The sequence below is a fragment of the Kryptolebias marmoratus genome, linkage group LG14 (genome assembly GCF_001649575.2).
Source record: "Kryptolebias marmoratus isolate JLee-2015 linkage group LG14, ASM164957v2, whole genome shotgun sequence".
NCBI classification, from domain to species: domain Eukaryota; kingdom Metazoa; phylum Chordata; class Actinopteri; order Cyprinodontiformes; family Rivulidae; genus Kryptolebias; species Kryptolebias marmoratus.
The window spans coordinates 6,049,423-6,071,734 of record NC_051443.1 but is presented as its reverse complement, the minus strand read 5'-3'; the positions used below and the strand labels follow the sequence as shown (position 1 = coordinate 6,071,734).

General features: G+C 37.4%; 1 protein-coding gene across 4 annotated transcripts in view; it reads left to right on the top strand.

Annotated features, from left to right (window-relative positions):
* LOC108242604 (electrogenic sodium bicarbonate cotransporter 1) overlaps positions 1-22,312 on the top strand; it is a 45,800-nt gene that overhangs the window by 20,497 nt on the left and 2,991 nt on the right. For 3 of the 4 annotated variants that reach the window (XM_017427557.3, XM_037979580.1, XM_037979578.1), the window contains exons 8-25: positions 1,294-1,451; positions 1,555-1,642; positions 3,737-3,891; positions 4,635-4,763; positions 5,174-5,348; positions 8,281-8,414; positions 10,427-10,689; positions 12,404-12,456; positions 12,579-12,767; positions 13,606-13,719; positions 15,260-15,421; positions 16,776-16,954; positions 17,215-17,287; positions 18,436-18,504; positions 20,332-20,505; positions 20,591-20,755; positions 20,873-20,966; positions 21,246-21,317. In XM_017427557.3, the coding sequence (XP_017283046.1) occupies positions 1,294-1,451; positions 1,555-1,642; positions 3,737-3,891; positions 4,635-4,763; positions 5,174-5,348; positions 8,281-8,414; positions 10,427-10,689; positions 12,404-12,456; positions 12,579-12,767; positions 13,606-13,719; positions 15,260-15,421; positions 16,776-16,954; positions 17,215-17,287; positions 18,436-18,504; positions 20,332-20,505; positions 20,591-20,755; positions 20,873-20,966; positions 21,246-21,289 (2,418 nt within the window). In that variant the 3' untranslated portion in view covers positions 21,290-21,317. The remainder of the gene's footprint in view (positions 1-1,293; positions 1,452-1,554; positions 1,643-3,736; positions 3,892-4,634; positions 4,764-5,173; positions 5,349-8,280; positions 8,415-10,426; positions 10,690-12,403; positions 12,457-12,578; positions 12,768-13,605; positions 13,720-15,259; positions 15,422-16,775; positions 16,955-17,214; positions 17,288-18,435; positions 18,505-20,331; positions 20,506-20,590; positions 20,756-20,872; positions 20,967-21,245; positions 21,318-22,312) is intronic. The other variant, XM_037979579.1, reaches the window with a different exon arrangement.

Sequence of the window (22,312 nt, the reverse complement as noted above, 5' to 3'; positions counted from 1 at the left end):
GTGACAGACTGCGTGAGATAAAAGCTGTGCCGTTAAACTGTAACAACATTTACAAGGGTAGTCTGGTGATTTTTGAAGTGATGTTCCGTCAAATAGCTAATAATAGTTAGCACCTTATCAGCCATGACATCAGCCGTAGAGCAAAGAGTATGAAGAAAACAGAAGTCTTTTTCCACGCTAAGCTAATGGTTAGCCAAACAAGGGCCTGTTTTATATAACCTCTTAAAAAGTGTTGTTGCTTTGATGTGAAAGAACACTGCATTAGCTGATATTAAAGCTCTTCACCATTGCATGCATCCCTTGTTTAGTTTGTTGATGTTTTCTCAACATTCGTGTTACTGTGTTATACATTCAGCAGCCTCGACACCATCGACTCATAAAGGTCTGTGTCCAGCCCTCAAACATCTGAGTAATAACACAGATGTTGTTCGGGTAGGAAAACTGGAATAAACTAAACAAATGGTGCTGTGCAGATGTGTAGAGGTTTATTAATTAATTAATGAAGTGTTCTTTCACACCAGTATGTTGTTTTTGAGTAAAGAAAACATATTATTGGCTAGCCTGGATGAAGACTTTTGCATCTTTCTCAGTAATCTGTGCTCTTTGACCAGTGTCATAGCTGATAAGGTACAAACTATTAATGTTTATTTGATAGAACATCACTTAAAGGAAACTTTAGATTTGTCAAAATACTTTGATCTTTTGTATTTTAGATCAACACTTTAGTTGATCATCTACTTACATGGGATTTTTTCTTTAAATCAACAGTTTACACCAATAATTTTTACCACCAAAGTCAATTTTTAATATAGTGCTGAAAGCCTCTGCTTTAATCAAGTTCATAAATGATCCTGTAATCCTCAGAGCATCTTGTTCCATGAGTTGTTCCTGATCATTTTTTTCGTTATACCGGATTCTGTTATCGTCTTTTAATGAATAATTCTTGTTGCCATTGGGAGTGGTTTTCATCAACCTTTGAGGAGGGTTCGGTGTGTCAAAGTAACTTCCGAGTAAATGCCAGGAGTCAAGATTTTCCCCTATGCACAATGTCTGCATTATTAGCTACACCTTTGAGTGATTGTAATACTGTGACCCATCGGCGTTTTTGTGTTTGTTCTTTTGCCAAGTCCAGCTTGTACAGAATGTAGACTTTGGATATATACTGTAGTAAAATGGGTTTATCAGATGGCATAAAGTCATGGTACTTTTGCTACATAATTGAAGGAAAGGGCAGGCTCTACCTGTTTCTATGAGTTTATAAAAAGTAAAAACACTTTCTTTTCCTCTCAACAGCTGAAAAATAAGTTCATGAAAAAGTTGCCCCGTGACGCTGAGGCATCAAATGTCCTCGTTGGAGAGGTGGACTTCCTGGAAACCCCCTTTGTGGCTTTTGTCCGTCTGCAGCAGGCCGTTATGCTGGGGGCGCTTACTGAAGTCCCCGTGCCCACAAGGTACTCAGCTGGAAAAAAAACAACCTGTTCCTGACTAAAACAACTGTTTAACATACTTGTGAAAAATAAACTTTCTACATCTCTTTATCTGTTTGTTGTTTAGATTTCTTTTTGTGCTGTTGGGTCCTAAAGGAAAATCAAAGTCTTACCGTGAGATTGGAAGAGCCATCGCAACCCTGATGTCAGATGAGGTACGTGGTTTTCATGATGAGACGTTTGGTTCGTTCAGTTAACTGACCAATTTCTCCTGAGATGAAATGGGCCTGATTTTGCTGGGAGGCACAAATGTCTTAAAAGTTTATTATTAGCTGCAGAGATTTATTGTTTCCACTTAAAAAAAATTGTGATCCTATTTTTTTTTAAACATATGTATCAGAATAAAAGATTTGTTTCAATTTTCACTGTTATAATGCATTAGAGCTTATCCTTTAAGTGAAGTGAAGTGAAGTGAAGTGAGATTTATTTATATAGCACTTTTCAGCAACAAGGCGATCCAAAGCGCTTTACAACAGAAACAAAAACAGAATGAAACACAAAAAAGAAAAACACATCAATCATGTATAATCTAAATGAATCATGTATAATCTAAATGAAATATAGGATAATCTAAATAAAATCACGAAACCAGACATATCTAAGCATGTGCTGAGACAGTCAAAACAGTAGCTAAATAATCTAAAAAAAATCATGATAAAGTTAAGGCTTAACTAAACAACAATTAGGAATCTAACAATATCTAAAGTATGAGCTAAGATAAACTAAACGAAATGTACAGGAAGGCTAAATAAGCTAAAACATGACAATGCTAAAACTAACGGGATAGAACTTTCTAAATAGTACCCCAGTTTAAGGCAAAACACTACATACCAAAGTGTTTTTAAAAAAAATCCTATTTATTTGTATACCTTTGAACAGTTTTACTTAAAAATAGTTTAAAGAACCCATTTTTCTGTTCAAATCTTTTTAAGTAGGGTTATGTGGAAAAAGTTCTGAATAATTATTTTCTCACCTACTGTAAATATATTTTTGAACACTATTTGTTTGTCTGTCTGTTACGAAAATATCTCATGAACTACTTGGTTGGATTTTACTAAAACAGTCAAAATTTATTATTAGTTGTACATCTAAAACTGAATAACTTTTGGAGTCAACCTAATTCAAAGTGGTTGCCACAGCTAATCAGCATTAGTCAACACAAAAATGGCTATAATTCAATTAAATTTGCAGACATAGAGCAAAACTTTGTTGTGGTTGTAGCTGAGAGTCATCCCTAACACATACTCTGACTGCTAACCCATCTTGCTAGATCTCACATGATATCTATGATATCTATGAGATCACATGAGATCACTCATGATGTTATTTTCACCTCCATCATTCCTCATCTTAAGATCATCATAGTTTAAACCCGGGAATGAAAGGCAGTGGGTGATGAGCATCCCTTCAAGGAATGCCAGGCCTTTAACTAATTATTTGAATTTTATTTAAAACGAGGACAATTCATGGCAAATGTTACATGCTAATGTCACTGTTGCTCAGTACAAATGTTCTCTAGACAGCTGCTAATTTTCAAACTCAGTCCCCTGGTATGCTCAGACTGGTTAAACTAGATTAACAATAATTATCACTGTGTTTTTCCTTGCAGTGAGATAATTATTTCTACTGGCAGGCGAACTGAATGGTTCAGTTCCACAGTAGTCTGTCACCAGCGTTTAACTAACAGCTTACAACTTACAGTACTTTTATAGTTCTTCAAATAAATAAAACAAAGCCAAATGTGCATTTCAGGCTAAATAGTTTGAAAACTTCTATTTATGGGTGTTAGGAATCTTAACCTGAGAGATCCTGTTAACATTTTTTTCTGTACAGGCCCTAACTCTACTCTTTAGGAAGTGTTTTTTTTTTCTGGATTTCCTCGAGTTAAACTTTACCCCCACAGCCTTCCTATGTCTGTCCTGTTGAATGTTTGTGTATCTGAGTCATCACCTCGTGTGTTTATCTGCAGTATTCTCAACTTGAGCCCTGAGCTTCACAAACATTAGCTCAATATTTCGACACACTGCAAAAGTATGGAAATGTATATTTTTTTGGTTGCGTAGTGATGATTTTGTGGCATAAATTGAAGTCAGGGATGTTTTGCACCTTATGAACCAGGAAAAAAGTGACTGGAAGATGTTGTAGTTTCACACTTGGTGGTTATATATATATACACAATTCTGGATAAAAACATGACATTTTGCATTATTAATAGCTCAATTGGTTGGTTATTTTACATCTTTCTGAAGGTTTTCCATGATATCGCTTATAAAGCAAAGGACAGGAAGGACCTGCTGGCTGGTATTGACGAGTTCCTGGATGAAGTGATCGTCCTGCCTCCTGGGGAGTGGGACCCTGACATCAGGATAGAACCACCCAAATCTCTGCCCTCCTCAGACAAAAGGTCTGCTCGAATCCACACCATCATTTAACTAACATGAGTTGTTTTAAGATGACAAAAACTGTTTTGCAGGTTTGTCCGCTCTGACTTGATGACGAGTTAATATTAGCTTGTTTGAATGGACCCACATTAAAGCAGATTTTGTCATCTTAAACCAAGCCCAATCTTCAAAGTTTCACAACAATTAATGCAAAAGTTAACATTTAAACTTCTTATAGTGTCATTAGTTTCAAATTCTACAACTATTTCTACAGAACTATTATAATATTCTTGGAGAATTGCTTCAGGATGTACAAGAAGTGCTACAGCTGGCTGCTCAGACTAGCTGTTAGCTCGTCAATCCTGGCAAAATGAAACTATTTCTCTGAGTTGAGGTTGCTCAAAGTTATCTACAACAAGTGAGATATTAATTACTCATAACTTTTTTACAGAACTCCACTCCAAAATGGCCAGCATATACCCATAAAGCCTAACTCCACTGTGAGAAACAAATAGACATGTATATTTATAAAAATGGCTGAACATTTTTTAACTGTCAAGTGAATAAAAATGTTTACTTTTTCTGCTTTCATTTGTCACACACTTTTATAATCTAGATAGATTCTGCTATAAGTTTAATTAATATCTACAGTATTTATATAAACTGATCTGACAGGTTTAAACAAGACAAAATCACTCTGAAATTTAACACAAGTTTTCATTTCATGCTTTGGTTTACTGAAGGAGCGTTTATTTCATTTTCAAAGGAAGAACATGTATTCTGGGTTTGAGGCCCCTCAGTTGAATGGTGACACCCCCCATGATATGGGCCATGCAGGAGGAGGAGGAGGAGGAGGGGGACACCAGGTTGGAGAGGAGCTTCAGCGAACAAGAAAGTAAGTATTTAAGAAATTATTTAAGATGTGATGGAATAAGTCACAAAATCATCCTCTGAAACATCAGATTAAAAAAAAAAAAAGTAGGGGGCTTTTTTAAATGTGACTTTAAGCTCATGTGAGCTTTGCAGATGAAGGTATTATCCTCATGTTTATAATCCTGATTGTATCTGAGAGTTATTAGTGAAGATCTGCAGCTTCAAGGGAAGAAATATTCCACAAAAAAGTGCAAGCAATGGAAGTACTTTAATGGTTGATTAACACTATTCTTTTCTTTTATCCTCTTTTTCACAGAAATGTTTCTGAATTTTTTTTTTTCACAGCTTGTGCACATCAGGCACCCCCATTATGTTTAAATTGGACATTAACATGAACAAGTTCTGAACTTACTTGAATGAATCTGTCTTTAGATTTTGTGGGGGTCTCGTCCTGGATGTGAAGAGGAAACTGCCGTTTTTCGCCAGTGACTTCTATGATGCTCTGCATATCCAGTCTCTGTCCGCCATCTTGTTCATCTATCTGGGCACCGTCACTAACGCCATCACGTTCGGAGGCCTGCTTGGAGATGCTACTGAAAACATGCAGGTAACCCACCTGCCACACACACTTTATTGTATCTTATTTATTAAAGGGACAATTCAAACTTTTTTAAAGTGAGATTCTATAGGTTAAAAACAGTTAGTTGTAAGCTTGTCAGTCTGGTCAAAATTAAACTCTGTTTCACAAACTGGGTTACTTCAAAGTTTAATCGGCCAACACTGGCACTGTCTGCTAGCTAGCTGTTTTATTTCTCTAGGCTTATTCTCCAGCTGCTACTAGCGCTATCGTCTTGCTGTCATTTTCCATGGGCATTCACACTTCAGACAATAATTCTGCAAAATATTTCATTTCACAGCTACATACCATAAAACTAACATTAACATTGACTGAGTTCATTCAGTAAATGTAGTCGCATCCCAATTTAGACAAGGAAGTTTGCCCAATTTGTTTAAAAGATTGTTCAGTTTATAATTTGACTGAAGTCTGAGCAGCTGCTTTGTGCATGCCCAAATGAAGTTTTACAGCTCACAGCTTTGAGTCAAATAACTATAAATAGAATTTTTTTACTTGGAAAGGTTTTCTCTATCTTTTGTGTGCTGTCTCTCTAAGCACCCCAATTACAAAAAACCCCCAAAAACTTCACTACCTTTTATCGAGATCCCTTGGGTCTTTGGTGACAAAGAGCATGGAAAAAAGGAGTGATTCAACCGCAACCGAGCGTGGCTGGCTTTGCCATTAATTTTGTGAGGTATTTTCTTAATAATTAAACAAAAGACTCAAACATTGACAGCTGGAGATAATATATTTGGACCACTCTAGTTTCACATGGTTCGGACAGTCTTCCTTGCAATGAGGACCTCTCTCTAAGAGAGTGACAACAATCATACTTGTACTTTGGAGTTATCTCTAAGTGGTAGACAAAACATCACATTCTGAGACGGATATAGACGTCACAGTTGAACCTGTCGTCAAACAGTGGTAGGCATTCTAAGTCTAACCAAGGTTTCTCTGGAACACTGGATAAATAAAATAAAGGAACTGTTGTTCAAATTAAATAAGGCTTTAGTATTATTTGCAGTTTTCAGCCACCGCACTGTCTACAACAACTAAGATACTAGTTGTTCATAACCTTTCCACAGAAGCCATCTTCAAAAGTAAATGAACTATCACTTTAAGTCATAGGTCTAGTAACTAGTAAGTGTGTAACAGTAAACGTATTTGTATTAAACTGTTCCGATACAGATGTCAGGGAGGGGCACAGGAGACCAGGCAATTTTTGAGATTTAATGATAAAAAGACAGAACTCATATTATTCCGCCCAAGTGGCTCTTGTGACACCCGCCATGTGAATTTTGTTTTTTTTTTTCTCCATATTTGAAATTCATTGCCACCAATCTGGGAGTGAAAATAGATGGCAACCTTTAGATTTGACAAACAAGTCAGTTCTGTAGTTAAAACAAGCTTTTTCCAGCTGCAGCAAATTGCCAAAATCAAAACCGTTTTGTCCAGGTAAGATTTTGAAAAGATCATTCACGCCTTTATTACTTTGTGCCTCGATTATTGTAGCGCGCTGTATTTGGGGGTCAGACGGGCCATATGTGTGGAACCACAGGTGTCCAGTCCTGGAGGGCCACTATCCTGCATGTTTTAGTTGTTTCCCTGCTCTTCAGCAGGTCTTCAGGTTCTGCAGAAGCCTGTTAATCTCTCATTCAATCATTTCAGGTGTGTCAAAGCGGAGAAACATCTAAAACATGCAGGGCAGTGGCCCTCCAGGACTGAAAATAAGTCTCTTCAGCTACTTTAGGGCTTAGAGGCCTATATCAGAACAATCTGCTGAGACAACTGTTGATTCCTTATGAGAATTGTTTCAAGTGTTTGTGCAATGGAGGACAGAGCTTGCTGCATCTATCCTGCCCCCCCCCCTCCCTATAAGTAAAAGGCTGTGCCCTGATAGAGGTGTTGGTGTTGGCCTCTCCTCTGATGGAAACCTGCACTGTACCGGCCTCAGGGATTTACCTATGCTGTAAATAACCACAGATCCAGATTACTCAGCTACTGTAGCCTCATCATGGCGGTTGAATGACCCCCCTTCCCCCCAACCATCACTGATCCTTATCCCGTATCACTCCTTCTTTTCCTTTCTGAGCACAGCAGAGGGAATCCCTGTCCTCAGTTAACCTTGCTCAGTGATTGCTTCGAAACAGAAACTCTTTGTTGTATAATCACAACAAATGAACTTTTGGAGTAAGCCTGATTCAAGATGGTTGCTGCACCTAACATAAATAAATACAAAACTTGGTGTAATTTAATCATTTTTACAGTTATTGAGACAGATTTTGGTATGGTAGTAGCTGAGAGTCATCCCAAACATATACTCTGAGTGAGCTCTTTGCTTCAAACTTTGGCATTTCAGTTTGGAGTTGACCTTGCCTTTCTGTTTGCAAAATATCTTGTGAATCCCCGAACATATTTGAATTAAAATGTCATAGATGTACAGTCAGTGAATACATTGTAACTTATTTATTTTTGTATTCAAACTAATTCAAGATGGCCACCACAGCTAATCAAACTTACTAACACATAACCGGTTATAGCTCAGTCAGTTTTAGAGATATTGAGCTAAAGTTTTGTGTGGTTGTAGCGGAGTCATCTCCAACACATACTCTGAGCAGCAACTTTATCATTGACAAGATTGAACCAAAACAGCTATATCTCAATCCCTTCTCATCACAAGATGATCTTAGTTTAAAACTGTCATTAAAGGTGGTGGGAAATATGTTTTCCTTCAAGGGAAGTACTTAATTTCTAAGATATTTTGCAAATTATTTATTACTCAGTGAGTTGACATGTGATTGAAGAAACCTTTTGGATGAGAGGTGAAACTTCTTCAGTTTCCCTCTGTTCAAACTCTTCAGATTTCCTGGATGTCTGAGAATCTGCACTAACCTAATAATGTGTGTGTATGTGTGTGTTGCAGGGCGTGTTGGAAAGTTTCCTGGGTACCGCCCTTTCAGGAGCAGTGTTCTGTCTGCTGGCCGGTCAGCCCCTGACCATTCTCAGCAGCACAGGCCCAGTTCTGGTCTTTGAAAGACTCCTCTTCAATTTCAGCAAGTGAGTAGCTGCCGACGTATTCAAGTCACAAGAAGATGAATGAATGAAAGAATGTCAGCCAATGACAGAGCAGAGAGCAGTATCAGAAATATTATCAGCTCTTTCTTCAAATAACAGATTCTGTTTGTGTGGTTTTTGCATTCGATCCTTTTACTTTTTTTTATAAAATAATGAGGCTTAAAAAATAGATTTAGCAGATTCGGGGTAATTTGGCAACTTTGCATCAAAGGTTGTTAATTTGAAAATTATTATCTTTATTATAAATCTCTCAGCAGTAACAGGTTGTTCGAAAACCAGCACTACTCACTCTCATGTTGAACCAAATGAAAATACTCTTTTAGTTTACCAACAGAATAAGGACAGATGAAAAATCTGTTCTCATAGTTAGTCATCTGCTGCCAAAACGTGAAAGGCAGGTGATAATATTTTTGCCAGTGTATGTGTCTGTCTGTTGGCAAAATATCTCATGAGACACTGGACAGATTTTAATAAAATGTTCAGAAAATAATCATTGGATGTACATCTCCAGCTGGTTAACTTTGGACATCAACCTAAATCAAGATGGCTGCCACAGCTAATCAACATTAGCAACAGCAGAAATGGTTATAACTCAATCAGATTTACTGTTATGAAGCTAAATTTAGATGTGGTGGTAGCTGAGAGTCACCCACAAAGTATACTCTGAGCACAAACAAATTGTGTAAATTTTTTAATTTTAGATTGCTTTCAAGATTTGACCAAAATGGCTTTAACACCATCATGTCTCACATTGTTGTTGCTCAGTGATCTTGGTGTCAAACTCTGACCTGAAACTTGTTGGATGTTGGATCAGCATTTTTTCCTCCAATAAATGCTGGGCCTCTAATTGATGCATACTGGTGATGTAAAAGGATTTTATATGAGCTAAAGTCTGTAGATTGTTCCCCTTCATCCTTCCTCTGTGTTCCCTCTCTCAGCCACTCTTCTAACATTACCAAACTCCATGCTGATTTTGTTCCATTATTAATAATTCACTCTCATTTATTTTCACACGGTGGGTTAAGCATGTTGTGGCATTTGTGTCCTGCAAATGTCCTCAAGCTTTGAGTCAACACATACGGTGTTAGCAGCAGCTGCTAGGCTGCTAACAGCTGCTTAATGTACTGTACAACAACAATAAGTGTCATTGAAAAGGCTGTACTCTTGTTACATGTCAGCACCTCAAACACCTGCATGTTTAACTAATATTAAACAAGCTTGTTTAATATTAAACAAGTTTTCTTTGTGTTAGATAGCAGTCAGGGGGGTTTAATCATTTAAAAAGAATTAGGCTTAACATTCCTTCAAGGAATGCATATTGCGCACTAAATTTCATGCCAGAATTTTAAACTAAGATTATTTTATATGTAGAAATGAAAGTTCTAGTCATTTTGGTCAAACCTTGAAAATAACATTAGTTTTGACTTCACACTCAGAGTATGTTATGAATGACTCAGCTTGTAACACATCAAATTTTTGCTCAATATCTTTACAGTAGACAACTTTTGTGTTGGCTAATGTTGATCAGCTGTGGCAGTTTTCTTGAATTGGATTGACTCCAAAAGTTAATTAGTTGCAGATACACTTTAACAAATTATTCCCTGAAAGTCCTTAAAATGTGTTCAGTGGTTTATGAGATATTTTGCTCACCAACAGACAGAGTTGACTGAATAGTTAATGGCATAAATTTAAGTCAGTATGTTAGCACTCAGAATATGTGTTGAGGATCAGTCACCGTCAATTTTTTGGTCCGTTGGCTGTGGTAGCCATCTTAATTCAGGTTGACTCTAAAAGTTAATCAGCATAAATGTACATCCAATCATTACTTTCTGCAATTTTCATTACACTCGGTTAATTAGATATTTTGCTAACAGACAGACAAATAAACACACACATGCAGTCACAAGCAAAAACACTATTGCTCCCCTTTCACCTCTTGGCATCAAGCAATAATAGTGTGACTCATATATTGTGCCCACTGTGTCCTCATTCAGAGACAACCATTTTGACTACCTTGAGTTCCGGCTGTGGATCGGCCTGTGGTCGGGTTTTCTCTGTCTGGTGCTGGTCGCCACAGACGCCAGCTTCCTGGTGCAGTATTTCACACGTTTCACCGAGGAAGGCTTCTCCGCACTCATCAGCTTCATCTTTATCTACGACGCTTTCAAAAAGATGATAAAGCTGGCCCACCACAACCCAATCAACTCGGAGTACGACCCGAATCTGGTGACTCAGTACGATTGCCGCTGCATGCCGGGTACGTACTCTGCACTTTCACTCAGGCAGAGCCAGGGAAACTCCTGCAGGGTTCCTATGCAGTCTTGAACCATACGGATTTTAGTATTAGTATTTTCCAGTTCTGGAAAAGTGTGGAAAAGGGGAAATAAAGTATGGAGAAACATTGAGTTTCCAAACTCTTTTACTCATTTCATTTTCTAAAAGACAAAAATCTGAATAAAAAAAAAAAAAAGCTGAGACCTGCAAAATGCTTGACATATTATTTTATATAAGAGGAAAAATTCCAAGGTACTCCCAGTAGCAGGTAGTTAGCCAATAAGACACTTTAAACACTTTGTAAAATTAGCTAATGTTGAAAAGATACTTTATAAGTGCAGATGTTTTTTTTTTGTGTATTCTATACAACTTGTCAGTCAAATAGTCCTAAAGCATATATAGATATAAATATATTATGTTTTGAAGAAGAAGGGATTTTTCAGCCATTTTTAATTGGGGTTCTGTGTAACAGTTATAAACAATGAATATCTTACCTGTTGTAGATAGCCCTTTGAACGACCTCCAAGTTCAAGAAAACCAAGTTGGCACAGCTAATGCTAGTCTTAGCACAGCTAAGATGGAAGCATATTTCTGCAACAACGTTTGTGCGAGCGCTGTTTTATAGATCTTTACACCGCTACAAATTTTGCAATCCATTGTTATTTACACACAATTCTATGGTTATTTAATTTAAAAAAAAAGCTAGATGAAGGTCCTCCAGTGCAGCTTGAGGCTCATCATATATCATCATATTTCTGCTAATATAAAATTGTGGGGGCATAAAAGTTTATAAAATCAGTTTTGCTTGAACTACTTGGAAATGTTTAAGATTGGAGTTGTTTTAAGAGCAGAAATCCACTTTGCTCTTGGCCCTGCTCAGACGGCATTAGCTCATCAATCTTGTTGGAATTAATCTCCAAATTTAGATCATTCAAAGAGCTACCTACAACAGGTAAGTCTAATAATTGTTCATAGCTTTTACACAACCCTACTTCAAAATGGTTGAACTATTCCTTAAATGTTTTTAAGAAGTTGAGGGAGGTATTTGTTTGTTTTATAGAAATATTGTTATCTTTTTTTGCATATGATCTGTTGTTTTGTTGTTTTTTTATAGTATTAGGAGCATTTAGAAAATAAAAACCTGACCAATGTCCAAACATTTCTTGTAATGTTAAAGAGTTTATGTGAAATATTTTTATTTGGACATAAAAAATAGCCCCAAATACCAAAGAATTTGAGTTTGAGAAAGTATGGAATTTTAAATTGGAAATTGTGGAGGAATCATATTCCTGTAATGGACACACAAATACTCACTACAGGAAGTTTGACTCTGGCAAATAAGACCACTGAGACATCATGATGTATCTTTTGCCCGATTGTATCAGACCATAATCAAATATTCAACAATAATGACACCAGACGTCAAAAACGGGAATGTTTTTACTTTGTGTTTTTCAGTGTGTTGTGGAGTGTGTTTAAAATGTGTTTGTAGTGGAAATTCCAGATGTTAGTCATGTGTGTCAGTGGCTGGATACTTGTGTTTACTTTCTCTGCAGCCTGATCAGTGTGTGAACTGAACGATTTCGCTCTAATTCAGCAGCGAAATGTTGACACGGATTTAAAACTGGAACTGTTGTACTACTGCTATCTCAAGTTTCCCTTTTTACTGATTAGATATCTTTGTTTCTTTTCACCAGGCAACATGTCAGAACTTCTTAATATTACTGACTGGACAAACCGTACTGATCTGGTATGTTTTGTCCTTGTTATTTTGGTAGAATGGGATGATTTGTTTAGATTCAGAATTAATTTTTCATAAAAAATTTTTTTTGTTGCTCCACATCAATAACTTGTATGTTCTTGTATCTGCAGTTGGAGAATGACACCTCCTGGGCATTGTTGACCAAGCATGATTGTGAGAGGTTTAATGGGAAGTTGGTTGGAAATGCCTGTGAGTATGTGCCTGACATCACCCTCATGTCCTTCATCCTGTTCTTTGGGACCTACACCTGCTCCATGGGTCTGAAGAAGTTCAAGACCAGCAGATTCTTCCCCACAACAGTAAGTCATGGTCCCCGCCGGAGGACTTTTCTATCTGACCTTGTAGCATAAAAGTTCAGCAGATTAGAAATGTGAGTAATATTTATAGCCCTTCGTTAAAATTGTTAAAGGTGAGCATACTGTCTTTGTCTGTGTCTATGTGCTCTGTCTCAGTTTTGTGAATCGCTACAGCTGAACTATCTGTTTGTACTGAAAGATGTAGTGGTGCGCACACTGTTCATGATGACGTCGCCTCTGTGCGGGCAGTTTTATGCAAACAGGACTTTTGATCCCCGTCTTTAACTTTTTTTTTTTATGTAGTGCCTCCTCTCAGGTGGTATAAAAACAGCACAAAGTCTGTGAGAACGGGTGACTTAAGGACAAACTCGGGGAACAAATGTACCTTCAGACCAGGAAGTAGCAGGCTCTCCAACACTTACACTGATTTATGTGACAGGAAAAGGAGTTCCCTAAGGAGAAAATGCAACTCAGATTGTGTGTTGATAAACTATGAATAATGTATTTGGATTCTATAAGTAAAGTTGATGTAAATAAATTTATAAAAATGGAACAGATGAAAATTGAAAAAGACCATCAGAGTTGTACAGTTACGTCCAGAGGAGCGTAAACAATATTCACTCAGACTCCCTTTCAGCCATCTAATAACTGAGTGGATTGATTCATTTCAGTTTGAACCAAAAACGCATGGAGTTTGCATTAACCTTCTGTTCTGTGAATGGTAATTTTAGGACCAAACATTTTGCCTCCTCTTATAATCATGCATCAACTAACAGCTCCTGACAAGTTCTTTTTTTTTTTTACATGGATAAAAACACTATCCGATCGGTTGTGTTTGCAGGTGAGGAAGCTCATCAGTGACTTTGCAATCATCTTGACCATTCTTCTCTTCTGCGGCATGGACGCCTTAGTTGGTGTGGACACTCCAAAGCTGATCGTGCCTAGTGAATTCAAGGTAAAGAAATACAAATGGCCATTCACGGCTTGCTCTGTGCTTGAAGTTGTGGCTTTTTTTGAGCAGAGACAGTGGTCAGGCAGGTCCAGTTTCCTCAGATTACACCATTAATGATCCATGTTGCTGCAAGAAAGCCCCTCTAATTCTTTCAAATCCCACTATAATGCTTTCTTTGTAGTTTGCACGGCGGGATGCATACTACCTGAAACTAAGACAGACATTCTTGGTGATTGCTAAGCTCAAATGTTCCTCCACTGGCCCCCCAGACCCTCCCTTTAGTCCAGAGGGGGATAAAAGTTAATTACAGGTGATGTGAGAACAGACGGTCCTCTAGTTTGAAACACAGAGCCAGCTTTCTTTCACCACAGAGGTTTAATTCACTCTTTTCTGTCATGTAATGATGCACCAGTAATCCCAAACTCAAGACTTGCTTAGTGTTAAAGTAAATGCCTCACACTGGGTAGCTTTTTTTCTTGTTTCTCTTCAGTGACTTAATTCTGTGCTGAAGATCTATGGCACTTGGGAATACAACCCCAATTCCAAAAATGTTGAGAACTTTTTAAAAATGCAAACAAACAAAAAAAAACCCAGAAAGCAATAATTTGCAAATCACATAAACTTATATTTTATTCCATCACATCATCTACAGTTCTTAATACTGTCAAAAGATTTCAAGAATCTGGAGAAATCTTGAGCTCAAAGGACAAGATATGATATTACAATATATTATATTAAAATATGTGCATTGGATGTTTGTGATCTTCAGGTCCTCAGGCAGCTCTGCATTAAAAACAGGTCTGATTCTGTTCTGGACATCACTGCATGGACTCAGGAACACTTCTACAGATCACTGTCTGTAAACACAGTTCACTGTAACATCCACGAATGGTGCTTAAAGCTCTATCAGGCAAAGAAGAAGCCAAATGTGAACACCATCCAGAAATGTTGCTGTCTTTTCTGGGCCAAAGCTCATTTAAAATGGACTGAGGCGACATGTAAAATTGTTCTGTGGTCAGACGAATCAAAATGTGAAATTCTTTTTAAAAACTACAGCTGCCACATTTTCCACACTAAAGAGAAGATGGACCATCCAGCTGAGCTTTGTAGCAGAAGGGTCTGGGTGCTGAACTGATCTGCCTGTAGTTCAAATCTATTACCAGCTGAAAACAATTAGTACACCATGAAACTAAAAAATTCAGCAAAGACCCAGGACTGTTGAACATGTAAAATCCTTGATCAGACAAGAATGTGTCAACGTTCCACTCCAAAACCTCCAGCAGCTGCTCTCCTTAGTTCTAGATGTTTACAGACTGATGTTTAAAGAAGAGGGGAGATGTGCTGTTGTGTTTTTAGTTTACACCTTTGATGGGTTTATTGTGTTTCTTTGCAAATAAAATGGTTTATGAAATTTGCAAATTATTGCATTCTGTTTTTATTTACAATTTACACAACGTCTCAACTTTTTCAGAATTGGGGTTGTAGTTTTGCCTTATTGTGCTCTGTCTTCTAACATTTCTTCTTTCTTCATATTCTTTTCTAGCCCACAAGTCCAGACCGGGGCTGGTTCATTCCTCCCTTTGGAGGAAACCCCTGGTGGGTGTACTTGGCAGCTGCACTTCCTGCTCTGCTGGTCACTATTCTTATATTCATGGACCAGCAGATCACTGCTGTGATTGTCAACAGGAAAGAACACAAACTCAAGGTAGGTGGAAGGATGAAATAAGTGGAAAATAGCTCTCCACGGTACAATAAACTGTTTAGATTTGCAGAATTATCTCCTATCAACATAAATGAGTCTATAACATTTATTAGTGAAGTGCTGATTAAAAAAACAATGTATCCTTAATTTACATTCTTAACTTTAGAGACTCCAATTTATTAGCTTATACTGCTTTATATTTTATTCATATTCTTTTGTAAACTAATGTATTTTCTGACAACACTAAAAAAATTGATTTTAGTTTTCTCTGTAAAACTACATTAATGTCAAAGCTTCACAAAATAAATTAGATATTTGTAAAAAATCAAATCAGACTCTTGATGCATTTAGGAGCTGGTTGTACTGACTTATTGTGGACATTTGCATTGGGAGGCATGTTAAAGTAGCCACAAGGAGGGTTTTTGAGATTAGGTGACGCAAAGATGAAAAGCTGACCTTTAACCAAAACATTTTAGTATCTTTTTGTAGAAGAAAAAAAAACATCATTTAGTTTGAACTTTTAGGTTTTCTAAATCTACAGACGTACCCAGAGGCAACAATGTAAAAACAATTATGACCGTGCATTTCTTGAAGGAAAAACGAATCATCTGCCGTTTTTCATGTCAGAGTTTTGAAAAATGATCATTTTACGTTGGGAAATGATTGAGCTGTCACCATTTTTGTCAAACCTAGAAAAATACAACTTTGCACAAATATACGTGATATTGCAGGATCTCTCTAAACCTGTTAGTGCTAAGGGTATGTATTTTAAATGACTCTGCTAATACCACAGAAAATTTTAACTCTGTGTCTGCATAATTGACTAAGTTTTATCCACGTTTGTGTCAGATAAAATCAATTAACTGTGGGCACCATCTTGAACTGGGTTGACTCCAAGACTTAATGCTGAAGTTTTAATTAAAGATCTATCACAATGTGTAGCTCTTGGAGTATAAGTTGGGATTACTCTCAACTGCTACCACACCAAATTTAGCTCAATAGCTTTAAAAGTTTTTGTCTTTGCTAAGGTGGATTGGTTGTGTAGTTAGTAGTTCAGTATCTGTAAAACTGCCTGAAGTGAAGTCATTTTTGTGTTTGCTAAGGTTAATTAGCTCTCTTGGCCTTCTTTTATACGATTGGCTCCATAAATTAATCAGTTGTAGATGTACATCCAATAATGTCCTGAAATTCTCTTAAAATACGTTCAGTGGTTCATAAGATATTTTGCTAACAGACACATGAATACACAAGCAAATGTATTATTGCCCACTTTTTGACTTTTTGTGGCAGCTGATAAAGAGCCCTCCAATCCCGACAAACTCACATTCTTCTCCTCTCCTCTTGTTATCCCACTCAGAAAGGAGCAGGGTATCACCTGGACTTGTTCTGGGTGGCCATCCTGATGATAGTTTGCTCCTTCATGGGGCTGCCATGGTACGTGGCTGCCACCGTCATCTCCATCGCTCACATCGATTCTCTGAAAATGGAGACGGAGACGTCGGCGCCCGGAGAGCAGCCCAAATTCCTGGGTGTCAGGTGAGACAACACAGAAACCTTTTACTGACGTCACTGACGTCACTGACGTTTGTGATGGTGACTTGACAAAGTTCTGCTCAGACTGAAAAGTGAGATTTAAATCAGTTTAACAAAATCATGGCATGAAGGAATTGTACAGCTAATGACGGTGATTTTTCGGTTTGTACTTTTAAGTTCCCACCAAATAACTGAGACAGTTAAAAGAAAAGGTAAATGTCGCTTTTCTGATTTGAATTGGATCTAATAACGTTTTTTTCCAGGGAACAAAGAGTCACTGGCATCTTTGTATTTCTCCTTACGGGACTCTCTGTCTTCATGGCTCCTATCCTCAAGGTACAGCTCCACCTTTTTAATTCTACCATGGAAAATGTGGATTACTGTCTACTTTATTTGGGACAAACACCTGTCACTCCTCTTAATTTTGATAATCATTTAAAGTCTGTTCTTCATCCCATTAGCAGCTCCTGTAGCTGAAGTAATTTAATGTGAAGCAGGCATGCTCATCAGGACTTTAGGCTCCAATTGCAGCGGAGTGCCATCTCCAGTTTCCATTCCCTCATTAGGCTGCAGAACAAAAAAAAAAAAGAAAAAAGAAACTGAGCGGTGCTGTGGCTCCTCCTGTGGATATTCTCTACACATTTTATTTCCCATATTTCTCCCTTCGCCTGCTGCATAATGACTTGTAAAATATCTACTGACGCTACTTTAAATATTTTACGCTTCATCACCTCATAGATCAGATGTATGGAAGCACATTTCTGCCCCTCTGAACAAAAAGAAATCTTCTAAGTCACTTTTTATGAGATGCTAGCTCAAAACTATGACTTCAAAATGGTACCTCCATAAATATTTATCTATAGCATCTTATAATTACAGTATGAATTACTATCTCATAATCCAGACTTAGCTTCTGAGGACTGACTTGGCATGCCATAATTATGACTTTATGTCTGATAATTATATTGTTTTTCTAACTATGACTTAGCAGCTTACAATTATTGGATACAATCTTAAAATTATGACTTAGCAAATCATAATTATGAGATACTGTCTCAAAACTATGACTTGGAGGATCTTTTATTTTCATTAGAGTGGCAGAAATGGACTTCCACACAGGTTACCACTGGATGTTTTTGTACTGCCCTGCCAAGGTTTTGTGTAGCTTTTTTCTTCTGCTTTAAAGATGATGCAAGGCTGTATGGCTCTTGCTAAGATAAAAAAAAAACAAAAAAACAAATGAAATTTAAACCAGTGGCAGCTATGTGGCTGATGGCATGCTTCCATTAAAAGGTTGTTCTCAGTAAAGCTGCTTGTGGGTTATTTTTAAATGATCAGTGATGCCAAAAATACAAACGCTTGTTACATCTAACAGGAACTTAAGCACATGAAGGTTTCTGTGAATTTGCCCTGCTTTCTTTGTTTTCACCTTAAACAGCCAGTCACTTATGACATTAATATTGTTTTAACTCCTTATTTTACAGTTCATTCCCATGCCTGTGCTCTACGGTGTGTTTCTCTATATGGGTGTGGCATCACTCAATGGTGTCCAGGTGAGTCGGTCCAGCTGACTACTAAAGATCGACAAGTTACCATAAATAAGTTCCTTGTCTGTGTCTATTTAAATGGCTCACATTATTTATATTTTGCAAGTGTAGACATATAGAGTGTATACAGTCAAACTAAAACTAGAAAGCATGTACTAATGTACAGCTGACACCCTTTAAGCTTTTCTTCATTTATAGGATTTTTTTACTTACCCCCCAAGTACAGAAGAACAAAACACTACAGCACTGTGCAAAAGTCTCAAGTCAGCTCCTGTCTATATCATAATTTAATTATCTACAGAATACAGTGTTTGTGCTCATGTTGCTGCCTAACTGTTAGCAAAATATCTCATATACTACCAGACAGATTTTAATGAAACTCTCAGAAAGTAATTACTGAATGTACATCTACAACTGATTACTTTTTTGAAGTCAATCTGATTCAAGATGGCTGCCACAGCTAATTGACCTTGAGCTAAAATTTGATGTGGTAGCAGCTGAGAGTCATTCACTACACATGCTCATTTACGTCTTACAACTTAAAATAATCTTGAATTATTTAAAACTCTGGTATGAAAGGTAAATGTATTCCTTGAAGGAATGCTAGGTCTGTATTTTTTAATATATGTTTTTGCTTCCAAGCACCCAGACAGCAGTTCTCCAGACTTTGTGAAGGTCTTTCCAAGTTTTTAATTTTAACTTTGGACTGAAACAGAGTGAACCAGTCATTTTCTTATTGTTTGTTAAGCCACTGATCTCTGTCCTCTGAATCATTTAGGCATAAAAAGGCTCCTAAACTCAAGGGATGGAACATGTGCTGTGTCAACTCATAACAGACAACTTAACAAACTTTAAATAGGAGCTTTAATCTTTTTGTTACCAGCAGTTTGTCACAAAGACACATTTTGTTCCCATTTCTTTACTTGAATCCATGAAAAAAAAAATCAATGATAACACAGTTCTACAGGAAATAGGATTTCAGCTTTAACAAAGGGATTCAAAAAGCTGAAAACTTGACATTCAGTCGATGATCAGCTGACAGATGATGCATCTCTCAGGTCTGGTATCAGGTTGTAAAAATATGACTTTCAGATACAGTTCATCAACTGGAGAGAGGTTTTTTTTTCATGCACAACTCCTCTTATTTTGTCCTGTACTTGTTCCTCATTTTTAGGTACACACAGCACAGTATTTTGTCATGGGCTGAAACTGAGTGAAAAAGCAGCTGAAGCCCAAACATGAACTGTGAAAGACCTTCAGAAAGTCTGGAGAACAGTTGATCAAAACTACTTTAACAGATCACTAGAAGGTCTGGCAGCTTGTAGGTGTATTTATGCTGATAAACAATAATTAGATAGCAGCTATTTATACAGCACATTATGTATGTAATGGTACCAGTTGCTTCCCAACTATCCATCTGAATCAGTCTAATTTGGACTGTTTTCTTACCGAAAGTCACAAAGTTCTGGCACATAATGGCTATCAGATTTAGTTTGATGTATTTTGTTGTGGTTTTGGCTTGTTTGGGATGAGAATCTACAGGTTTTGCCCAGTTGTGCTATTTTTTTTTTTTTTCGTGTAACATAGACCTGATTTATTTCTGCTATTTCTTTTCAAAAACATTTCTGGAACATTACTCAAACATTACCTATCCAATAAAACTAAATTATTCCTTCTTGTGTGCTAAATTTGATTCTCTGTTCGGCCAAATGGTTGTTGCTTGAAAAATTAAATTTAAATATAATTTTCACACTGACTTTATGAGTAGAATTTTTCATGTTTATCTTGGTGGCAAATTGTTGACCTTGTATCTTTTCTATTTGCACATTTCAGTTCATGGATCGCCTGCAGCTGCTCCTCATGCCTGCCAAGCACCAACCGGACCTGATCTACCTGCGCCACGTCCCCCAGAGACGCATCCACCTCTTCACTTTCATCCAGGCTGTGTGTTTGATCCTCCTCTGGGCACTCAAGTCCACTGGGGCTGCCATTGTTTTCCCTGTCATGGTGAGAAATGACAAACATGTAGTTGAACCCAAACACAGCTCACAGTTTAAGCTTTGAATTTAATTTCAAACTGTCTGTTTTATAGATTTTGGCACTGGTTGCGGTCCGAAAGGCTATGGACTACTTGTTCTCCCAACACGACCTCAGCTACCTGGATGATGTGATTCCAGAGAAGGACAAGAAGAAGAAGGAGGATGAGAAGAAAAAGAAAAACAAGAAGAAGGGAAGCCTCGACAGTGAAATCGACTTTGTACGTAAAAGACAGATATCTGAATCTATTTATGTGTCTGTCAGCGAAGACTCTAGTCGATTCTAAGCATTAAAAAACGAACAAAGTGTTTAATATATTCCCTCCATCCTCCTACAGTCCGACTACCCCTTCAGTGAAAGTGTCCCTACTATAAAAATCTCTATGGAAATGATGGAGCAGGAGCCCATGTTGGGGGATAAATCTATGGATAGTGAGTACTAGCTTGGGTTTGGTTTGCTCCAGCTCCAAGAGCTGCTGAATCTTTGCTTTTAAAAGCTTTGTGCTTCACTCTACCTCTCCTACTGACCCTCTAGTACTGACTTCAACCTGCCAGCTTGAACTGTTAACAATGATGGTCATATTTATTAACCGTAAATCAAGCTTTGCAGTGCTTGCTTTCCTACTCATTTTCATGTTTCTGCTCCATTAGAAAATGCTTTTAAACATGTTTTGAAAGTGTCTTTATGTTTTTGATTTTTTTTTTCCACAGGAAATCAATCGAAGACTTTCCTTAACCCCAATTCACCGTGCTGAGCACTACTTTGGGTCTCCCACTGTGTAAGTGAGTACAGTTTGGGTTTTATTCTGAAAGGAAATGCACAAGTTATTAATTCGTAGTTTAAATGACAAACATTTAAGAGAAAAAAAAGAAAGTCAACCCTCTTTCAGTTCTCATGTTTTATGTGTGAGGTCATAACAAATGATCTGGTCTTCCCGAGGTTCTTAAATTATCCTAATCTAATCTCAAGTGAAGAAAAACACAGATTCCACGATGTCATTATTTCTTAAACAAAAATTAAGCTAAAATGGAAAAGCTGTGAAGGTAAACCCTAAGTATACCCTTGCGGCTTCCACAGGATTTCAGAGGTTCACTATCATCCAGGTGCTGCGGATTAAATGTATTGATTAACTCATCATCATCAGTGTGATCAGCTCTACAAAAGAAGGAGTTTTGTCATTTAGTTGGTTTGAAGCATACAGGTGTTGTCTAAAACAATGCCAAAGTGGAAAGACATCAGCAATGATCTCAGAGAACCAACTGTTGCTGCCCATCAATCTGAGAAGGGTTAAAGGTCATTCCCAAACTACTTGAAGTCCATCTTCAATCTTCCTCTCTATAGAGAGGAAGATTATTCACAAGTGAAAAATATTTAAGACATCTGCCAATCTTCCCAGGAGTGGACATCCAGCAAATTCGCCCGAGGTCAGACCGTGCAGTGCTCAGTGAAATGACCAAAAACCCAAGAGCTCCATCTAAGAATCTACAGGTCTCCATTAATAGGTTAAAGGGTAAAGATTAACGTTCATGACAGGACGGTTTGGAAGAGTTGCAGGAAAAAAAAAAGAAAATGGCAGGTTTGGAAGGTTTTATCTTAATAAACCACAAGACTTCTGGAACACTATTCTTTAGACAGATGAGATCAAAGTAGAGATGTTTACCCACAATGCACAGTGCCAAGTTTATTGAAAAACAAACACGACATATCAGCCCAAACACCTCATACCAACTGAAAGCATGGTGGTGGAGGGCTGATGGTTTGGGCCTTAGTCACTGAG